The sequence below is a fragment of the Coregonus clupeaformis genome, unplaced genomic scaffold (assembly GCF_020615455.1).
Source record: "Coregonus clupeaformis isolate EN_2021a unplaced genomic scaffold, ASM2061545v1 scaf3414, whole genome shotgun sequence".
NCBI classification, from domain to species: domain Eukaryota; kingdom Metazoa; phylum Chordata; class Actinopteri; order Salmoniformes; family Salmonidae; genus Coregonus; species Coregonus clupeaformis.
Window position 1 is genome coordinate 13566 of NW_025536868.1, and position 21656 is coordinate 35221.

Here is a 21656-nt window from a genome sequence, read left to right on the forward strand (position 1 = left end):
TAGAAATACATGAACCACTGGTCTTCTGTATCGCGCATAGAGAATTATAGAGGACTCTAGATGGATAAAACCCATTTCTGCATGGACATTGCCATTGAAGTAGTCAACTGGTCGGACTTCCTATGGGTTAAGGAAGCATCACATGATTCCATTAAGAATCATTATTTATTAACTAATTAATTTTATTAAATTGCCAACCTTGGCTTTATACCTGTTCAAACAACACACTCCAGGTGGCAGTATGCACCCTTTCAGTTTGTTTACCAACTCATAGAAGTAGTAGAAGAAGAAAATGGACTACTTCAAAATGGAGATGACCCCATGGCGCTACCCAAGTGCTCCCCAGACACCCGAATGGGATAGATACACAGAGGAGTCCTCTAACCTCTATGGTGGCACGTCAGTGGCACTTTTTCACTGAGATTTCTTTTTGACATCAAATGTTTTATGACGCCATCTAGTGGCTGCTTTTAGAAGTGCATGAGCCAAACGAGACCACGTCACTGACGTTCAATGAGGAACAGCATTGGGAAAGCTTGGCCCAGACAGAGACAGACAAGGCAGGTCATAAAATATTGCTGTTGTAAAAAATTCCACAAAGAACAAGCCTTAATTATTGTGAGGTAAACTGCACTGTCCTAAAGGGTGACATACTGTATGAGTCCAGATGTACAACAACAATCACATCACATCGCAGCACCATCAGTTATAATGAGCTTCCATATGGAGGTCTGCGCAGAAATGATTTCTTCGTCCCGCTCCCGCTCCCACCCGCAGCCGCACAACGCCCGCTGGCTTTCTGTCCGATTCCCATCTGCTACGTCGAGAACTGGTCCCAAACCCAACATGTTATTTTAGGCGTATGTGACGCAGCTCAGCAATTACAGGCTATATGGAATTCTGGGAAATTACATCAGAAAATAGGTTAAATCACCAGAGATTCTCACGTGGCCACATTACGCTATCTGTATTAATGGGTAATGTCAGCCAGTATGCTAGATGTATAGTATATTTTAAAGAGAGCAGAGTTGGAGAGACTTGCACTTTCTCTTGAGCTAGTTTTATAGCCTACGATTAGCGATTAGATGTATGTTTTTATTACTTCTAAACAAATTAACTTTTTTGGGGGGGTTCTCATAGGCTTACAATTATGTTTTGATTCTTGCTTGAACAGTCGCTAAGATTATATTTGGTTGTGATCTTTGCAAAATAACTATTTTGGATGCAGCAGTTGTTAGCTAGAATGCTAACGCTCATTGACAAACTGTAGGCTGTAGCAAAAGCTAGCCAAAGAGCCATTTTACTAGATGAAGTTGACATTAAAAAAAAAAAAGTATAATGCAGTTGATTTGCGATGGTGACACACACATTATATTAAGCAGGACATTCATACGAGCCTTAAAATCCTATTATAATCCAAAAGTAGTGTGAAATGCACTCCCTCATAAGCAACACGTAAATAGAGGCATTTTTTTGCTGGTGTTCTATAAGAACTCCCTGGTGTTCTGCCACCGTTCTATAAGAACTCCCTGGTGTTCTGCCACCGTTCTATAAGAACTCCCTGGTGTTCTGCCACCGTTCTATTAGAACTCCCTGGTGTTCTGCCACCGTTCTATAAGAACTCCCTGGTGTTCTGCCACCGTTCTATAAGAACTCCCTGGTGTTCTGCCACCGTTCTATTAGAACTCCCTGGTGTTCTGCCACCGTTCTATAAGAACTCCCTGGTGTTCTGCCACCAATTTATGCGCATCTTCCTCGTGCGACAATGTTTGCAAACACAGAAAGGGGTCAATAGTACGGTGGCCTGTTGCTTTGCACTTCCCGGCCACCGTACAATAGGCTATCGCCTACTCTATTTAATTGAGACCACACTCGCACCTGATCTCGCAGGTACGGCTACTGAACTGGAAGCAGCTGGAATAATGACGTTTTGCATATAGGGTATAGACTACCTTTTAGGAGGACGATTTGCAGGCAGAGACAAATGACTGGGTAATCAGTTCTTATTGAAAAGGCACAAAGCTAGTTAACCATAGTAGCCAAACCTATGTGCCTTTTCAATTATGGTATATATTTTCGATCGCACCTCGACTCACGTTGGCTGAGCGCCCTCTGCTTCTTTCCATTATCAATATTGATTTACAGACTGTAGTAAACTACAGTCTAATCATATTCAAGTTAACTTCATATTCAAGTTAACTGCCACGTGATTCTCCGCCCATGTTGCCAGCCTACTCTATTTCCAATGAGACCCCACGCCCAACGAGGAGAGGAGAGGAGAGGCTACTGAAGTTGAAACAGCGAATTCTGAGTGTGTGAATGTAACCGTGTTGCTTCCGTCCCTCTCCTCGCCCCTACCTGGGCTTGAACCAGGGACCCTCTGCACACATCGAACAACAGTCACCCTCGAAGCAACGTTAACCCGTCGCTCCACAAAAAGCTGCGGCCCTTGCAGAGCAAGGGAAACATCTACTTCAAGGTCTCAGAGCGAGTGGCGTCACCGATTGACCGCTAACTAGCTAGCCATTTCTTACCGATTACATGAATAATGCGACAAAGGTGTGATTTTAATACAACAGGTTCGCTAAGGCATACCAAGCAGAAAGATGACCTTTCCAAATAATCTGCGGGACAACACAACTATTTTCATCCCAAAGTAGTCTGTCTCCCGCTGCATGAAAAAGGCCGGCCGTGCCACGATGATCTCTGTCGGGACCGGCAGGTCCGGCGGGCCGTCCCATGGTAATGCAGCCCTCTACTTCCACAGTCCAGTTGAATGGTGTAATGACTTGAATAGTGGGATCTGCCTATATGAGACACATGTGGGTGACAATAGTCACACACACACACACACACACACACACACACACAATGAATGAATGAATCTCGTTATTTTGAAACTTTCATGATCTAAACATGGAATATTGTTTGTCTGTTTCCATACAACTATGCATTAAGAGTAATGCAACAGTTACTTATCATTTTGAGCAGTTGTATCAATTGATAGTTGGATAATTGTAATGAAATGAATAGACACTCATCTGAAATGTAATTGCCTTTTGAAATAGTAGTACTTTGATGTTAAGTTGTGTCATATTGAACATGTGACTTTTGTTAAATGAAGCAAATGATCCTAGTTTTATGTGTATGGTATCCAAGCAATTGAAAAAAGTGTTAAGAGTTTTGAAAAATGTGCATTTTGATCATTGGTTGTGAGTTGTGTGTCTAGAGTTTTGAAAAATGACGTCAAGGTTCTGAAATGAGTGCCAAAGTGATTGTAAAAAACTGTAGGATGTGTAAGAGGCTCCTGGCGTGTGGCCTGTCTCCGATATCTTACAATGGGCATTTATAACCACCAATTGGACATGCTCTTACAAAGCTTAAATGCCACATTTTCAAGATTATTGAACTCGGGCTGGCCAAGGAATGATAGTGGATCCTCTCCCTTGCTCATCGCTGTTGATTTCAGCATGTCCAATTGGTGATAATAAATGCCCACTGAAATGTATTGCAAATGTACTTGTCCGTTTGCAATATGAAATACAGCCAATGCCAGTATAACATCGTGGATCCAAAAATATTTTATTTGTAAAATAGAAGAAAACCACACCATTTTCAAATCCATTTATTGGTACATTCCCCCAGTCAATACATCTCTCCTAAAACTTCCCTCCCTGTCTCTGTAAGTCTATAGGATAGAGAGAGGTTGGTAATATTCCAATGGGGAGCTGTATCCTGACATTGTTCTCCCCTTACATGTTTAATTGATCCAGCCAGAATTGAAGGATCTCAACAGCTGTCTCAGCCGTCCAGTGGACTGGATCACGGGGCTGTGTGCGGAACCGGAGTCTATTCATGTCAGTTAAGTAATTGCATCTCTCCAAAATGGTTTGGTTCAGTCTATTTATGAGAGACTGCTGATCTCTTTCCAGCCTATCTGAAAAATGTATGAGTGGGACATAGAGTATTGCACTGGGAAACATGTTCTCACACACTTTCAGCAACTGCTGCAGCTGTTTCCAGGTGGTGCTAGATGTCTGTCTCAAGAGGCAGTTGTTTAAGCCTGCAGACAGAATCACCTTCTCTATGGCAGGGTTTGGTTCTAGCTTCTCCAAAACGCCTTTCAGATGATAGAAGGTGGCCCCTGGAAAGCTATCCACCTGCATCACAAAAGGCAGGGATGCTTGACAGATTTGAATCACCCAGTCCTTAATCTTTCTCCCTGTGTTAGGATGTCTAAGAGGCTCCCGGCGTGTGGCTAGAACAGGCTCAGATGGCAGGTTTGGGAATCGAACCCACAACCCTGGCACAACCCTGGCATTGCAAACACCATGCTCTACCAACTGAGGTACATTCCTGCCACATTTCAGACTACTGCACATAATACTTCCTATCTAACCCTAACGGCTTGTGAAACCCCCACACAGAGGTGTGAAATTCCTCTGCTTGAGGAGCCTCAAACATCAGAACAATGGCCTGACAACACCTGAGACATTTTTTAGCAAGATGGCATCTGCCAAAAGTGTGTTGAATAGACAAGGGTGAAAATATAAACAATATGCAGGTTTTCTTTTAAATGTGTTGTTTATTTTAAAGTGCAGATACCCAAAACTGAAATGTAAGTTAAACATGCATGGCAAAATATATTACCAAAATTACAGATTTACATTTAAAAAAAAAGGGGTTTAAGGATATTTTTGAGTCCCATCAGCTATTGGTGATTTCGTGCTGACTGGCTAGCTGTCAATCCGTTCCAAATCTTCTCCTTCTCCACCAAAATATTTTCTTGACACCCCATAGTCAAACAACAGTTCTTCCTGAACCGGAATGTCTCGTTGGGCAATGAAAAGGATGACGTTCCACACGTTGCCATCCTCTTCAAGTTGCTGAAGCTGACCTTTAATGTTGCTTCTCTTTCTGGAGTGGTTGATCCTCCGTCCAATTGTGTCCTTCTCTGGGTGGCAAGGGCAGGGCACAGTCTTGGCATCTATGCAGCACGTTTTCCCTGATACATCCTTGTAGAAATATAGGTACCCCACCTCGTCTTCATCTGTTGCTGCCAAAAGTTCTTTCCCCTGCTTCCCTGAGAGTGGGAGACCGTGGTAGTCACAGACGACTTCCCCTTTGGCAAATTTCCGTGTTGTCGTGACCTTTCTTCCTTTGACAGGGTCACTGGAAATGTACAGTCCTTTCCACTTCTGGGACTTCACCAGTTTCATAATTGCGTTGTTTTCATTTTTTGTGTCAATGTCGCTTGAAGGTTGCCAGTAACGAAGGACATCCTCCACCTTCACTCTGTTCTTCTCCCAGTTCTGCCGTTTAATGTATTTCTCTGCTTTTCTGGCAGTGGGTTCTCTTCTGGGGAAGTGAGCTGTAACAATGCAAAGACAAAAATACATGTGTTATTATTTATGTCATTTACTCAATAGCAGAAGCCCTTATCCAGGACTACTTACAGTCGTAGTTATGTGACTAAATCAAGTACATTCTCGTAATACCTAATATGTTAAAATTGTATTCAGTCTATTGTATTTTAAGCTGCATCTTTACCGATCACATAATCCCGTCTCATTTTCTCTTGCTGGTTTCTCCACTTGTCATAACAGTGTCTCTCATGCCTTCCTGCAATCAGTAGTCTGTCCTTCTTCTTGATTGATTGTCCATCAATTGTGACAGGGAAGCTTTGATAGAAGAGGTTCAAGGCCTGTGCCTCATCCAACGTTTGGCTGCTGGACAATGCTCCTGTTCCACAACTTGTGCTTGCGGAGGAGGGGCCTGCAGTCTCATTACTTGAAAAAGGGGAAAATAACAAAAAACGTGTTAGCCATATGTAACAACTTTACAAGACATTGTAAAAGGTCATTTATATAATGAGTATAAATACTCACTCAGATTCACTGGACATGGTGACTTTGGAGATCAGCTTCATTCCCATGCAGGCATTGAGTGGTGTCTTCATGCGGTAGTGCCTGTAAGGTGTGGCAGTTGTATGGTCCAAGTAGTCAGCAACAAGTGCCTTCTCTGCATCCGTGAAGTTGGCTTTGGTATGTGTCTCAAAAATGTGCCTTGCTACCTGGCTGGTGATGTTGGGGAGTTTGTATCTGATGAAAGAACAAGAAAAAACAGTTTTTTGGTTTTAGAAAACTGTACTGTCATAAAAGTATTGTGTAATGATAAAAAAACAGCGTTGTTCTTAACAGTGTTCAACTTACTTGGCCTGAAACCTTTGTAGGTCATTGGACGGGTTGTAGATGGCTCTTCCAACTGTGGAAATGAAGAACCTCTCATCTTCTTCCACGTCATCACAGTTTTGAAGAAAAGCTGGTCGAACGTGTCGGTAGTACGTATCCAACCACTGAAAATGTAGACAAAAAAAAAACATATTTACCAGGTTTGTATTAAATCAATCTCATTCACAATAACCAGATTGTGGTAAATATACTTACTGCATCTTCCTCCTCGTCTAACGAAACGGTTGCCACCTGCTGTGTCCCTGTCTTGTGTTGCTTAACACAGATGACAGTCCATTTCTCACCATTTGGCAAGATGCACTCCTTCCTTGAGAGCCATTCGTTCAGCTACAATAGGAAATGTGACATATCAATAAAACATATGCCAAAAAAAAGCAAATACGATTCAACATTATAGCAATTATATGACATTAGTTAACTTACGGTCATATTTTTTACAACTCCAGCCCTTTGGAGATGTTTCAGCATGAGAAGAGACTCCAGGTAGTACAGCATGAGCAGTTGTTCAGGTTCGTCCAAAGATTCTTCACTCGTGGCCTTCCCAATGACACCCAGAAAGTCTTTCTTGGCCACCTCCAAGACTGCCACACATTCTTTTGGTGTCTTTGCAACCGTCATCATCTGTGTGTACCTGCAGAATAAACAATAATACATTAATGATTTGAAGAACGACAACAATACACACTTAAAATGTTAACTACGTTTCCGTGAGGATCAATTTTAAATATATATATACCTTTTCCTGGTAATTTCCTGAGACACCTGCTTGCTCATGGACTTCTGTAAGTCATTCAGGCAGTCTTGGAAATGCTTGCATTGCTCATACAAGCCCCTGTCTGTCTGGATGACGTTTGTTGACGTCGTGATGTAGCGAAGAAACCTCTTCAGATTCTTCATGTAGTTTGCAATTGTTTGCTTCTTCTGTCCAATGTTTGCAAGCTTGGTAAAAAAGGACCTGCTTTTCTCCAATTGATTGACAAAATCCAGGGAAGGTTTGGTGGAGTCCATGTAAAACAAAAACCTAGACACATTTGCAACCTGTACATGAAAATTAAAAATAATGTTAGTTGCATAGTTAATAACTACTTTGTAATTAAGTAATTCTCATTAAAAATATTTCAACAGTTAAATTAAAGTAAAATTGCTGTACATAACCTCCTGTTTGAAATTGGGAATGTTGTGGTCGTCGCAGAGATATTTGGCAAATCCAGCCAGCAGATCACAATCCAGAGGGTGCTTTTGGTATAAACCACTCATTTGCATTGCCTTTCTCAGTTTGTTGTCCCATGACTGGTTCATTGGTCTGGAAAACATTTGGTATGCAGATTAGAATCAATAAAATACATCCATGTTCACTTATATACTTATGTGTAGTAGTTGTTTATGAGATTATTTATATTTTGTATTTACTTACGGTTGGTACAAGGCAGACTGGTCATCCTGGTCATCCTGGTCAGACTGGTCATCCTGGTCAGACTGGTCAGACTGGTCAGACTGGTCATCCTGGTCAGACTGGTCATCCTCCGTGCTGTTGTCTGATTCAGCATCTGCATCTGCATCTTCAGCTGGTGCCAACACATGAGCCACTTCCACTTGGCTGAAATATCACACAGATAAACAAAAACAATTATATTATATTACAATCAAACATAATTGGACAACAGTTAAAATGAGTTGAAATATGATGTAGCTTGCATGTATATTATTTTATCGGTGTAAGAAATAGCTTACACAGGTGCTTGTTTGACTTCTGGCTTGTTCTTAACAATATGACCCGTTTCTTCAAGCTTCTTGATCAGGATTCGGAGTGCGCTTTGTTTTATAACAATACAGCTCAGTAAACTGTAGTCAAAGATCCTGCCTTTGCAAAGATGCTCTATCATGGAATCTCGGGCAGCGGCGACTTCTTGAACAATCTCTTGTTTTGTTTTTAACTTCATGCACACTCTGCTGAGGTGTAGAGGGAGGGTGTCCTGGTTCTTCAAGCAAAATCTGCAGACAAGAGGGATCCTTCTTTGTTTTCTGTAAGACAGTAAATGCACAGTAAGTACATGTAATGAAGTTACTAGCAGTATGTCAATACTTACACACCTATTATTACTAGTGCTAGCAGAGCTACTGCTAACATTAATAACAGCAACGTTACTGTGGTTTAATTGTGTTTCTGGCCTCAAAGCTTCTAATGCTCTCACCCAAAAGCACCTCAAATTTAGGTCAGGCTTCATTTTGGGCCTACTACTAACATTAATAACAGCAACATACTAACAGTAATATACATTGAATAATTAAAGAGATAAATTACCTTGAACCAGTTGCATTTGCAGATGCCATCTTGCTGAAAAATAAAGGACGTAATAACACAATCGCAAAGGAATCTCTGCAGAATAAGGAAAAAAAGCAATAATCCAAAATATCAGCTCCCAGAAGGAAAGAGTGTTGTCGTTGCTCTTAGTTGAATTCTCTTTTCTGAAGTGGAGTATATACTGTTGCCTTGGTCAGTATATATACAATCAGATTGGCCCAACCCCATTCCACAATAAAATATTCCATTCAGGGTAGATTTACGCATACGCAAATGAGATGACTCGCACAGCTTCACACCTCACAATACCTCTGCAGCTCAGATTTCAACCCTGGCATTGCAAACACCGTGCAACTCTTATAATAATAATAATAATATGCCATTTAGCAGACGCTTTTATCCAAAGCGACTTACAGTCATGCGTGCATACATGTTTGTATGTGGGTGGTCCCGGGGATTGAACCCACTACCTTGGCGTTACAAGCGCCGTGCTCTACAGAGGACCACACTCTTATCCAGAGTGACTTACCGTTAGTGGATGCATATATTTTTTGTGTTATTATTTTTTTTCATACCTGCCCCCAGTGGGAATCGAACCCACAACCCTGGCATTGCAAACACCATGCTCTACCAACTGAGCTACATTCCTGCCACATTTCAGACTACTGCACATAATACTTCCTATCTAAACCTTTAAAGTCTTACCAAGATTACAGATTTACATTTTTAAAAGGGGTTTAAGGATATTCCATTCAGGGTAGATTTACACATACGCAAATGAGTTGACTCATACAGCTTCACACCTCGCAAATACCTCTGCAGCTCAGATGGTAGAGCAAGCCACTTCAATCCCTGGGACCACCCATACACAAAAAATGTATGCACGCATGACTGTAAGTCACTTTGGATAAAAGCGTCTGCTAAATTGTATAATTCTAGCCTCAACAGTTCAATTGCTTTTTGGGCCTTATCCTGAGACCTTTCTTGATGTCTATATTTTAGCCCAAAAATCTTCAGAGCCTCCTGATCTCCACATATGTTGCTCTTTATATTCCCCACAACCATAATCTGGAAATATATTAATTTCAGACTTCTGGACATAAAACTTACTATCTAACAGGGGTTGTGGGAATCGAACCCACAACCCTGGCATTGAAAACACCATGCTCTACAAACTGAGCTACATTCCTGCCACGTTTCAGACTACTGCACATAATACTTCCTATCTAAACCTAACTGCTTGTGAAACCCCCACACAGAGGTGTGAAATTCCTCTGCTTGAGGAGCCTCAAACATCAGAACAATGGCCTGACAACACCTGAGACATTTTTTAGCAAGACGGCATCTGCCAAAAGTGTGTTGAATAGACAAGGGTGAAAATAAAAACAATATGCAGGTTTTCTTTTAAATGTGTTGTTTATTTTAAAGTGCAGATACCCAAAACTGACTTTTTACGTAGCATTTCAACATCCAACCCGGCCATGGCACCATAGAAAATATCTTTAAACCCTTTTTAAAAATGTAAATCTGTAATTTTGGTAATATATTTAGCCATGCATGTTGAACATAAATTTCAGTTTTGGGTATCTGCACTTTAAAATAAACAACACATTTAAAAGAAAACCTGCATATTGTTTTTATTTTCACCCTTGTCTATTCAACACACTTTTGGCAGATGCCGTCTTGCTAAAAAATGTCTCAGGTGTTGTCAGGCCATTGTTCTGATGTCTGAGGCTCCTCAAGTTGAGGAATTTCACACCTCTGTGTGGGGGTTTCACAAGTCGTTAGGGTTAGATAGGAATTACAGTTTTTTACAATCACTTTGGCACTCATTTCAGAACCTTGACGTCATTTTTCAAAACTCTAGACACAAAACCCACAACCAATGATCAAAATGCACATTTTTCAAAACTCTAACACTTTTTTCAATTGCTTGGATACAATACACATAAAACTAAGATCATTTGTTCATTTAACAAAAATCACCTGTTCAATATGACACAACTTAACATCAAAGTACTACTATTTCAAAAGGCAATTCACACATTACATTTCAGATGTCTATTCATTTCATTACAATTATCCAACTATCAATTGATACAACTGCTCAAAATGATAAGTAACTGTTGCATTACTCTTAATGCATAGTTGTATGGAAACAGACAAACAATATTCCATGTTTAGATCATAAAAGTTTCAAGATAACAAGATTCATTGTCACCAATTAGCGTGGAGCATGAACCAATTAGACTACATTATCTATGGATGTAATATTTCATCATCATTCTTTATCAGACACTGTTTCTATGGTCCCATGTACCACCTTTTCAGATTATGTACAGTATTGACAGTACTGCACTGTATGGATGAAGGCCCTTGTAATTGCTTGTCCAATTCTGCCAACTCGTTACTGATGATTGAGTTCACATTGTGGAACGAGTATATAAAGAATTGATTGGGATCCACTTGCAACAACATAGCGATACGTACTGTAACATGGAGCCGGCAGGTGATCCAGGTCACAATAGAGGTCAAGCAGTGGTGGGAGGAAGACGAGGAAGACGTGTTGGTCAAAGGAATGTCAGGGGACAAGCACCCCTTCTGAGAGGTGGTCGTGGGCCTCGTTTGAGAGGTGTGGGGGAACGTGGTAGAGGACAAGGCCACGGACCAAGACAGCGGCAGCAACAGCAAAGAGTGTCCAATGAAATCCGAGCAATACTTGTAGACCATGTCATAAATCATGGCATGACAATGACTGAGGCGGCTACAATGATACAACCAAACCTCAGAAGGTCAACCGTGGCCTCAATAATCAGAACTTTCCGCAATGAGAACCGGTAAGTCGTCAGCATGCACTAAACATTATGCTACTCTCAATTGTCAAATGACTGCATACCAATGTGTATCACAGAGTAGGTGATGTGACCAAGTTTCTTCTTACTGTAATGTTCCCTGTAGAATTGAGACTAGGCCAAAGAGGGGAGGCAGAGGCAAAATTCTGACTGACCAACAAGAGCAGGCTGTGGTCAATTTGGTTCGGGCCAGAAATGATATTCGCCTTACAGAAATTCGCCAGCATGTCTTGGACAATGAAGACATGTTTAACAATGTGGAATCCATAAGTTTGCCGACTATTGCACGCGTGCTGAAAAGGCACCAGGTGTCTTTAAAACATCTATACCGTGTGCCTTTTGAAAGAAATGCAGACAGAGTGAAGCAAATGAGGACCGAGTATGTTCAGGTATGTTCAGTTTCAAGATGGCTGTTGTAATAAAATTCCCTAATAATTCTACATTGTACAGTAATCAGTAAATCTCTTTCCAAAATGTATTTTTAGAGGGTGATGGAGCTGGATGCTGATGACAACCATCACAAATTCATATATTTGGATGAGGCAGGCTTTAACCTGGCCAAGACAAGGAGGAGAGGTCGGAATTTCATTGGCCAGCGGGCAACCATCCAAGTACCTGGACAACGTGGGGCCAACATTACCATGTGTGCGGCTACATCAGAAGATGGTGTGGTGGGACGCAGACCTCGTATTGGATCATATAATGCAGCTCTCCTTGTAACCTTCCTTGATGAGCTCGATCAGGTCTGTAGAGCCGATGGCGTGACCTATGTCATTGTGTGGGATAATGTCAGGTTCCACCATGCTCATATGGTGCAAGCATGGTTTCAGGCCCATGCACAATTTACCACCCTGTATTTACCCCCATACTCTCCTTTCCTTAACCCGATTTGAGGAATTTTTCTCCACATGGAGATAGAAGGTTTATGATAGGCGCCCTCATGAACAAGTCACTCTTCTCCAGGCCATGGATGACGCATGCAATGACATCACGGCAGACCAGTGTCAGGCCTGGATTCGCCATGGCCAAAGGTTTTTTCCAAGATGTTTGGCTAATGAAAACATCCATTGTGATGTAGATGAGAACCTGTGGCCAAAACCACAAGACAGAGTTGATGAAAATGTAGAAGTACAGTAATCACTCCTATGTTTTGTTTTTTACAGTACAAGCAAGCAAGTTGATGTTTTACAGTACTGTATTGTTTTTCATCAATATATTTCAGATTTTGTTCAATGATTCCACTGTGTCTGTAGTATTCTCTCTACTACTGCAGTACTTTTACAGGGATGTATTTACATGTAGTACCATAATGAAACATGTATCACCTATTTTGTACTACAATATTTAATGATTGTACGAACAATGACACAGTGAAACTATCGGTTGCTTGTGTGTGGGTGATCTAAATTAAAGTTTCATTGGTATTTCACAATACATTTGTATTTTGAATCAATGATTGTGCAAGTGTAAGATTTCTTTAAAGATATGAATGCACAATGCAATGTTTTGAACATTGGACAGCCTGTGTTACAAGTGATGACCGTTTTGAGTTTTGTGTCTAGAGTTTTGAAAAATGACGTCAAGGTTCTGAAATTAGTGCCAAAGTGATTGTAAAAAAACTGTAGTCAACGCAGGGTGCCAGTGACGGACCATCCATCACCGGATTAGGAGTCTACCTGAGGCAAAGAGAGAGCGAGAGAGAGGGGGAGTAGAGAGAAAGATACAGAAACAGAGTTTCTCTCCCACGCTCTCAGTCTGAATCATCACAGGAAAGGGAGAAATAATCACGCCTGGAGAGCAGGAATCCAATCTTCCTGACAAAAAAACAAACCACTGGCAGAGGAGAGGAAATGCTTCTGATTCAACTGACGCTATTCTAAAGCTGATTTTCAGGAAAATGGGTCAGCTCCATGCTTCTTCAGTACATCACGTATATGCAAAGCTGTGTTTGAGGGGAGTAATTCTATGGAATCTATTTCAGTTCTATGGAATGTATTTCAGTTCTATGGAATGTATTTCAGTTCTATGCCAGTAGCATACCCACTGTTGGCTTGCCTCTGAAGCTAAGCAGTGATGTCACTGGATGGGAGACCAGATGCTGCAGGAAGTGGTGTTGGAGGGCCAGTAGGAGGCACTGTTTCCTGTGGCCTAAAAAATAAAATAATGCCCCAGGGCAGTCATTGGGGACGTTGCCCTGTGCAGGGTGCCATCTTTCAGATGGGACGTCAAACGGGTGTCATGACTCTGTAGTCACTAAAGACCCCGGTGTCCTGGCTAAATTCCCAATCTGGCCCTCATACCATCATGGCTACCTAATCATCCCCAGCTTCCAACTGGAGAATTTCTCGCCTGTAACTATTCCCCAGGGCGTTGCTGTAAATGAGAATATGTTCGCAGTCAATTTACCTGGAAAAATAAGGGATAAATCAATTCAAATTCTGTGGAATATTTTTCAATTCTATGTCATCTATTTCTAGGAGGGTGGCAGTCTGTTTAGGTACCGATACAGTCACTGTTACTGTCTTCTAAACACCTTGACCTTGTCACAGTGTTGCAATAAGGAGTTTGAGGTAGCTAGCTGGCCTATTACAAATAGTTTCAGAATCTTCCTGGTAGAATGTGTTATTGTACTGTATAATGGTTGACAGATATGTCCTTGGGGAGAATTTTTCACATTAATTTCTATAGAGACAAAATGGTGATCACATGGGCAACGGTGACAGTTGTAGAGATATGTGACACTGATATAGTGTTGTCTGTCACAACTCCTTAGTACGAGAGAGAGAGAGAGAGAGAGAGAGAGAGAGAGAGAGAGAGAGGGGGGGGATAGAGAGAGAGAGAGAGAGAGAGAGAGAGGGGGGGATAGAGAGAGAGAGAGAGAGAGGGGGGGGAGAGAGAGAGAGAGAGAGAGAGAGGGGGATAGAGAGAGAGAGAGAGGGGGGGATAGAGAGAGAGAGAGAGAGGGGGGGTAGAGAGAGAGAGAGAGGGGAGGAGAGAGAGAGAGTGGGAGAGAGAGGCCAAATGTTCCTCTCCTCCTCTCCTCCTCTCCTCCTCTCCTCCTCTCACCTGTCCATCTCAGTTGGCTTCTGTTGTCTTGGATTCTTACATAAGCACTATTGTTTACACCCACATGTAAACAAACCGGGAGACACTGTAGATGTGGTGTAACCAGAATCCTCCTGACCCCCTCTCCACACCCCTAGCTCCCCCTAACACACAGCCCAGGCATAAGGACCCTGGGGCAGACAGGGGAAGAGCATGGGAAGAATGCAGTAAAATGCAGTCACATTCCCTCTGGTCCCCACACACACACACACACACACACACACACACCCACAGAGAAATGAATGTGCAATCCAGAGAGCTGTAACAATATAATCAAGTCTTAGAATGCCCATATTAATGATGAGATACAGAGAGTATAGAAGGATGTGTTTCTCCGTTTCATGAAGCAGGCCTAGCAGTTTGATTTGGTTCTGTAAAAAGAGAAAGATGTCCACATTAACCACACAGTGACGGGGACCTAGACATGCAGTGATCTGAGACTCACTCCCAGTGGATGGTAATTCAACAGGACAGGACAGGACAGACTCACTCCCAGTGGATGGTAACTCAACAGGACAGGACAGGACAGACTCACTCCCAGTGGATGGTAACTCAACAGGACAGGACAGGACAGACTCACTCCCAGTGGATGGTAACTCAACAGGACAGGACAGACTCACTCCCAGTGGATGGTAACTCAACAGGACCGGACAGGACAGGACAGACTCACTCCCAGTGGATGGTAACTCAACAGGACAGGACAGACTCACTCCCAGTGGATGGTAACTCAACAGGACAGGACAGACTCACTCCCAGTGGATGGTAACTCAACAGGACAGGACAGACTCACTCCCAGTGGATGGTAACTCAACAGGACAGGACAGACTCACTCCCAGTGGATGGCAACTCAACAGGACAGGACAGGACAGGACAGACTCACTCCCAGTGGATGGTAACTCAACAGGACAGGACAGACTCACTCCCAGTGGATGGTAACTCAACAGGACAGGACAGACTCACTCCCAGTGGATGGTAACTCAACAGGACAGGACAGACTCACTCCCAGTGGATGGTAACTCAACAGGACAGGACAGGACAGACTCACTCCCAGTGGATGGTAACTCAACAGGACAGGACAGACTCACTCCCAGTGGATGGTAACTCAACAGGACAGGACAGACTCCCTCCCAGTGGATGGTAACTCAACAGGACAGGACAGACTCACTCCCAGTGGATGGTAACTCAACAGGACAGGACAGGACAGACTCACTCCCAGTGGATGGTAACTCAACAGGACAGGACAGACTCACTCCCAGTGGATGGTAACTCAACAGGACAGGACAGACTCACTCCCAGTGGATGGTAACTCAACAGGACAGGACAGACTCACTCCCAGTGGATGGTAACTCAACAGGACAGGACAGACTCACTCCCAGTGGATGGTAATTCAACAGGACAGGACAGACTCACTCCCAGTGGATGGTAACTCAACAGGACAGGACAGGACAGACTCACTCCCAGTGGATGGTAACTCAACAGGACAGGACAGACTCACTCCCAGTGGATGGCAACTCAACAGGACAGGACAGACTCACTCCCAGTGGATGGTAACTCAACAGGACAGGACAGACTCACTCCCAGTGGATGGTAACTCAACAGGACAGGACAGACTCACTCCCAGTGGATGGTAACTCAACAGGACAGGACAGACTCACTCCCAGTGGATGGTAACTCAACAGGACAGGACAGACTCACTCCCAGTGGATGGTAACTCAACAGGACAGGACAGACTCACTCCCAGTGGATGGTAACTCAACAGGACAGGACAGGACAGACTCACTCCCAGTGGATGGTAACTCAACAGGACAGGACAGGACAGACTCACTCCCAGTGGATGGCAACTCAACAGGACAGGACAGACTCACTCCCAGTGGATGGTAACTCAACAGGACAGGACAGACTCACTCCCAGTGGATGGTAACTCAACAGGACAGGACAGACTCACTCCCAGTGGATGGTAATTCAACAGGACAGGACAGACTCACTCCCAGTGGATGGTAACTCAACAGGACAGGACAGACTCACTCCCAGTGGATGGTAACTCAACAGGACAGGACAGACTCACTCCCAGTGGATGGTAACTCAACAGGACAGGACAGACTCACTCCCAGTGGATGGTAATTCAACAGGACAGGACAGGACAGACTCACTCCCAGTGGATGGGAACTCAACAGGACAGGACAGACTCACTCCCAGTGGATGGTAACTCAACAGGACAGGACAGGACAGACTCACTCCCAGTGGATGGTAACTCAACAGGACAGGACAGACTCACTCCCAGTGGATGGCAACTCAACAGGACAGGACAGACTCACTCCCAGTGGATGGTAACTCAACAGGACAGGACAGACTCACTCCCAGTGGATGGTAACTCAACAGGACAGGACAGACTCACTCCCAGTGGATGGTAACTCAACAGGACAGGACAGACTCACTCCCAGTGGATGGTAACTCAACAGGACAGGACAGGACAGACTCACTCCCAGTGGATGGTAACTCAACAGGACAGGACAGACTCACTCCCAGTGGATGGTAACTCAACAGGACAGGACAGACTCACTCCCAGTGGATGGTAACTCAACAGGACAGGACAGGACAGACTCACTCCCAGTGGATGGTAACTCAACAGGACAGGACAGACTCACTCCCAGTGGATGGCAACTCAACAGGACAGGACAGACTCACTCCCAGTGGATGGTAACTCAACAGGACAGGACAGACTCACTCCCAGTGGATGGTAACTCAACAGGACAGGACAGACTCACTCCCAGTGGATGGTAACTCAACAGGACAGGACAGGACAGACTCACTCCCAGTGGATGGTAACTCAACAGGACAGGACAGACTCACTCCCAGTGGATGGTAACTCAACAGGACAGGACAGGACAGACTCACTCCCAGTGGATGGCAACTCAACAGGACAGGACAGACTCACTCCCAGTGGATGGTAACTCAACAGGACAGGACAGGACAGACTCACTCCCAGTGGATGGTAACTCAACAGGACAGGACAGGACAGACTCACTCCCAGTGGATGGTAACTCAACAGGACAGGACAGACTCACTCCCAGTGGATGGTAACTCAACAGGACAGGACAGACTCACTCCCAGTGGATGGTAACTCAACAGGACAGGACAGACTCACTCCCAGTGGATGGTAATTCAACAGGACAGGACAGGACAGACTCACTCCCAGTGGATGGGAACTCAACAGGACAGGACAGACTCACTCCCAGTGGATGGTAATTCAACAGGACAGGACAGACTCACTCCCAGTGGATGGTAACTCAACAGGACAGGACAGACTCACTCCCAGTGGATGGTAACTCAACAGGACAGGACAGACTCACTCCCAGTGGATGGTAACTCAACAGGACAGGACAGGACAGACTCACTCCCAGTGGATGGTAACTCAACAGGACAGGACAGACTCACTCCCAGTGGATGGTAACTCAACAGGACAGGACAGACTCACTCCCAGTGGATGGTAACTCAACAGGACAGGACAGACTCACTCCCAGTGGATGGTAACTCAACAGGACAGGACAGGACAGGACAGACTCACTCCCAGTGGATGGTAACTCAACAGGACAGGACAGACTCACTCCCAGTGGATGGTAACTCAACAGGACAGGACAGGACAGGACAGACTCACTCCCAGTGGATGGTAACTCAACAGGACAGGACAGACTCACTCCCAGTGGATGGTAACTCAACAGGACAGGACAGGACAGACTCACTCCCAGTGGATGGTAACTCAACAGGACAGGACAGGACAGACTCACTCCCAGTGGATGGTAACTCAACAGGACAGGACAGACTCACTCCCAGTGGATGGTAACTCAACAGGACAGGACAGGACAGACTCACTCCCAGTGGATGGTAACTCAACAGGACAGGACAGACTCACTCCCAGTGGATGGCAACTCAACAGGACAGGACAGACTCACTCCCAGTGGATGGTAACTCAACAGGACAGGACAGGACAGACTCACTCCCAGTGGATGGTATTTCAACAGGACAGGACAGACTCACTCCCAGTGGATGGTAACTCAACAGGACAGGACAGACTCACTCCCAGTGGATGGCAACTCAACAGGACAGGACAGGACAGACTCACTCCCAGTGGATGGTAACTCAACAGGACAGGACAGACTCACTCCCAGTGGATGGTAACTCAACAGGACAGGACAGACTCACTCCCAGTGGATGGTAACTCAACAGGACAGGACAGGACAGACTCACTCCCAGTGGATGGTAACTCAACAGGACAGGACAGACTCACTCCCAGTGGATGGTAACTCAACAGGACAGGACAGACTCACTCCCAGTGGATGGCAACTCAACAGGACAGGACAGGACAGACTCACTCCCAGTGGATGGTAACTCAACAGGACAGGACAGACTCACTCCCAGTGGATGGTAACTCAACAGGACAGGACAGACTCACTCCCAGTGGATGGCAACTCAACAGGACAGGACAGACTCACTCCCAGTGGATGGTAACTCAACAGGACAGGACAGGACAGACTCACTCCCAGTGGATGGTAACTCAACAGGACAGGACAGACTCACTCCCAGTGGATGGCAACTCAACAGGACAGGACAGACTCACTCCCAGTGGATGGTAACTCAACAGGACAGGACAGGACAGACTCACTCCCAGTGGATGGGAACTCAACAGGACAGGACAGACTCACTCCCAGTGGATGGTATTTCAACAGGACAGGACAGACTCACTCCCAGTGGATGGTATTTCAACAGGACAGGACAGACTCACTCCCAGTGGATGGTAACTCAACAGGACAGGACAGACTCACTCCCAGTGGATGGCAACTCAACAGGACAGGACAGACTCACTCCCAGTGGATGGTAACTCAACAGGACAGGACAGACTCACTCCCAGTGGATGGTAACTCAACAGGACAGGACAGACTCACTCCCAGTGGATGGTAACTCAACAGGACAGGACAGGACAGACTCACTCCCAGTGGATGGTAACTCAACAGGACAGGACAGACTCACTCCCAGTGGATGGCAACTCAACAGGACAGGACAGACTCACTCCCAGTGGATGGTAACTCAACAGGACAGGACAGGACAGGACAGACTCACTCCCAGTGGATGGTATTTCAACAGGACAGGACAGACTCACTCCCAGTGGATGGTAACTCAACAGGACAGGACAGACTCACTCCCAGTGGATGGTAACTCAACAGGACAGGACAGACTCACTCCCAGTGGATGGCAACTCAACAGGACAGGACAGACTCACTCCCAGTGGATGGTAACTCAACAGGACAGGACAGACTCACTCCCAGTGGATGGTAACTCAACAGGACAGGACAGACTCCCTCCCAGTGGATGGTAACTCAACAGGACAGGACAGGACAGACTCACTCCCAGTGGATGGTAACTCAACAGGACAGGACAGGACAGACTCACTCCCAGTGGATGGCAACTCAACAGGACAGGACAGACTCACTCCCAGTGGATGGTAACTCAACAGGACAGGACAGGACAGACTCACTCCCAGTGGATGGCAACTCAACAGGACAGGACAGACTCACTCCCAGTGGATGGTAACTCAACAGGACAGGACAGGACAGACTCACTCCCAGTGGATGGTAACTCAACAGGACAGGACAGACTCACTCCCAGTGGATGGTAACTCAACAGGACAGGACAGACTCCCTCCCAGTGGATGGTAACTCAACAGGACAGGACAGACTCACTCCCAGTGGATGGTAACTCAACAGGACAGGACAGACTCACTCCCAGTGGATGGTAACTCAACAGGACAGGACAGACTCACTCCCAGTGGATGGTAACTCAACAGGACAGGACAGACTCACTCCCAGTGGATGGTAACTCAACAGGACAGGACAGACTCAGAGACGCATATGCATGAGAAACCTTATGAACCCTCGCCACCTCACACAGCTACACCATACATCACCTCGAAAAACGTGCCTCTGGGTGGAATCCCATCCAAAACATCAGGTTCTACGTCCCAAATTGCACCCTATTCCTTACATAGTGCACTACTTTGGGCTAAAGCCTGGTCATAAATAGTGCACCATATGTTGGGAATAGTGTTGCCATTTGGGACGCAAACCAGCTCTGCTGTTCCTATTGTTGTTGGGAGTTCCCCCCCTCCCATGGGCCCCTCCCACCAGGCAGGTTGGCGTGACAACAGGCATAACAGCAGAACACACACACACACATCCCTCCCACCCACTCCGCTTGTGAGTTACACTGAGAGACAACCCATGTGATATACATCACCACCATTACAACCTAACGCCCCGCCCTCTCTCTCTCTCTCTCTCTCTCTCTCTCTCTCTCTCTCTCTTCTCTCTCTCTCTCTCTCTCTCTCTCTCTCTCTCTCTCTCTCTCTCTCTCTCTCTCTCTCTCTCTCTCTCTCTCTCTCCTCTCTCTCTCTCTCTCTCTCTCTCTCTCTCTCTCTCTCTCCTCTCTCTCTCTCTCTCTCTCTCTCTCTCTCTCTCTCTCTCTCTCTCTCTCTCTCTCTCTCTCTCAGCTTGTTCCTAGAGGCATAATTCTGTGACACAACAACAATTCTACCCCTGGTATAGTTAGAATCCCCCAGGTCTGGAGGATTAGGAACTGTTGAGGCCTGGTCTGGGTAGTGACAGGTCCACCACTCCTTGGTCCTTCGGGGGGACGGCTATAGCCACCCTGCCCTGTCCATTCTGGTGGGCTGTTAGAGTGTTAATGACAAACTAATGACAAACCATTGAAAGAGAGATCGTTATGTCTTTTTTAAATATTGATTACGAACACGGCCGTGAACAGGGGAGATGAGAGAGGTCTTTTGATGTGAATGTAGATGTAGGGCGGCCTCTGAAATATAGGTGACATGGTAGGACCATGATAGGTGACTGTAGTAGAGAAGGCCTCCACTGGTCCATATACCAACACTCGCTCAACGGTTTAGGGATGGAGGATGGGGGGAGGCCATCCCGCTGTAATGCTGACCCTGGGGACTCTCTGAAGGTCACGGTTTAGGGATGGAGGATGGGGGGAGGCCATCCCGCTGTAATGCTGACCCTGGGGACTCTGTGAAGGTCACGGTTTAGGGATGGAGGATGGGGGGAGGCCATCCTGCTGTAATGCTGACCCTGG

General features: G+C 45.1%; 2 protein-coding genes across 2 annotated transcripts; both read right to left on the reverse strand.

Moving 5' to 3' along the window:
* Positions 1–4676: 4676 nt before the first annotated feature.
* Positions 4677–6875, reverse strand: LOC123489891. Its single transcript, XM_045220240.1, has 6 exons — positions 6675–6875; positions 6447–6578; positions 6213–6355; positions 5889–6101; positions 5551–5789; positions 4677–5371 (listed from the first exon to the last, which is right to left on the reverse strand). The coding sequence occupies exons 1-6, from the start codon at positions 6870–6872 to the stop codon at positions 4737–4739; spliced, it is 1560 nt and encodes a 519-aa protein (XP_045076175.1). The 5' UTR covers positions 6873–6875; the 3' UTR covers positions 4677–4736.
* Positions 6876–6971: 96 nt separating this feature from the next.
* LOC123489890 lies at positions 6972–8404 on the reverse strand. The gene is made up of 4 exons (XM_045220238.1): positions 7983–8404; positions 7666–7848; positions 7407–7554; positions 6972–7289 (listed from the first exon to the last, which is right to left on the reverse strand). Exons 1-4 carry the CDS (start codon positions 8189–8191, stop codon positions 6972–6974), a joined length of 858 nt encoding a protein of 285 aa, XP_045076173.1. The 5' UTR covers positions 8192–8404.
* Positions 8405–21656: the final 13252 nt, after the last annotated feature.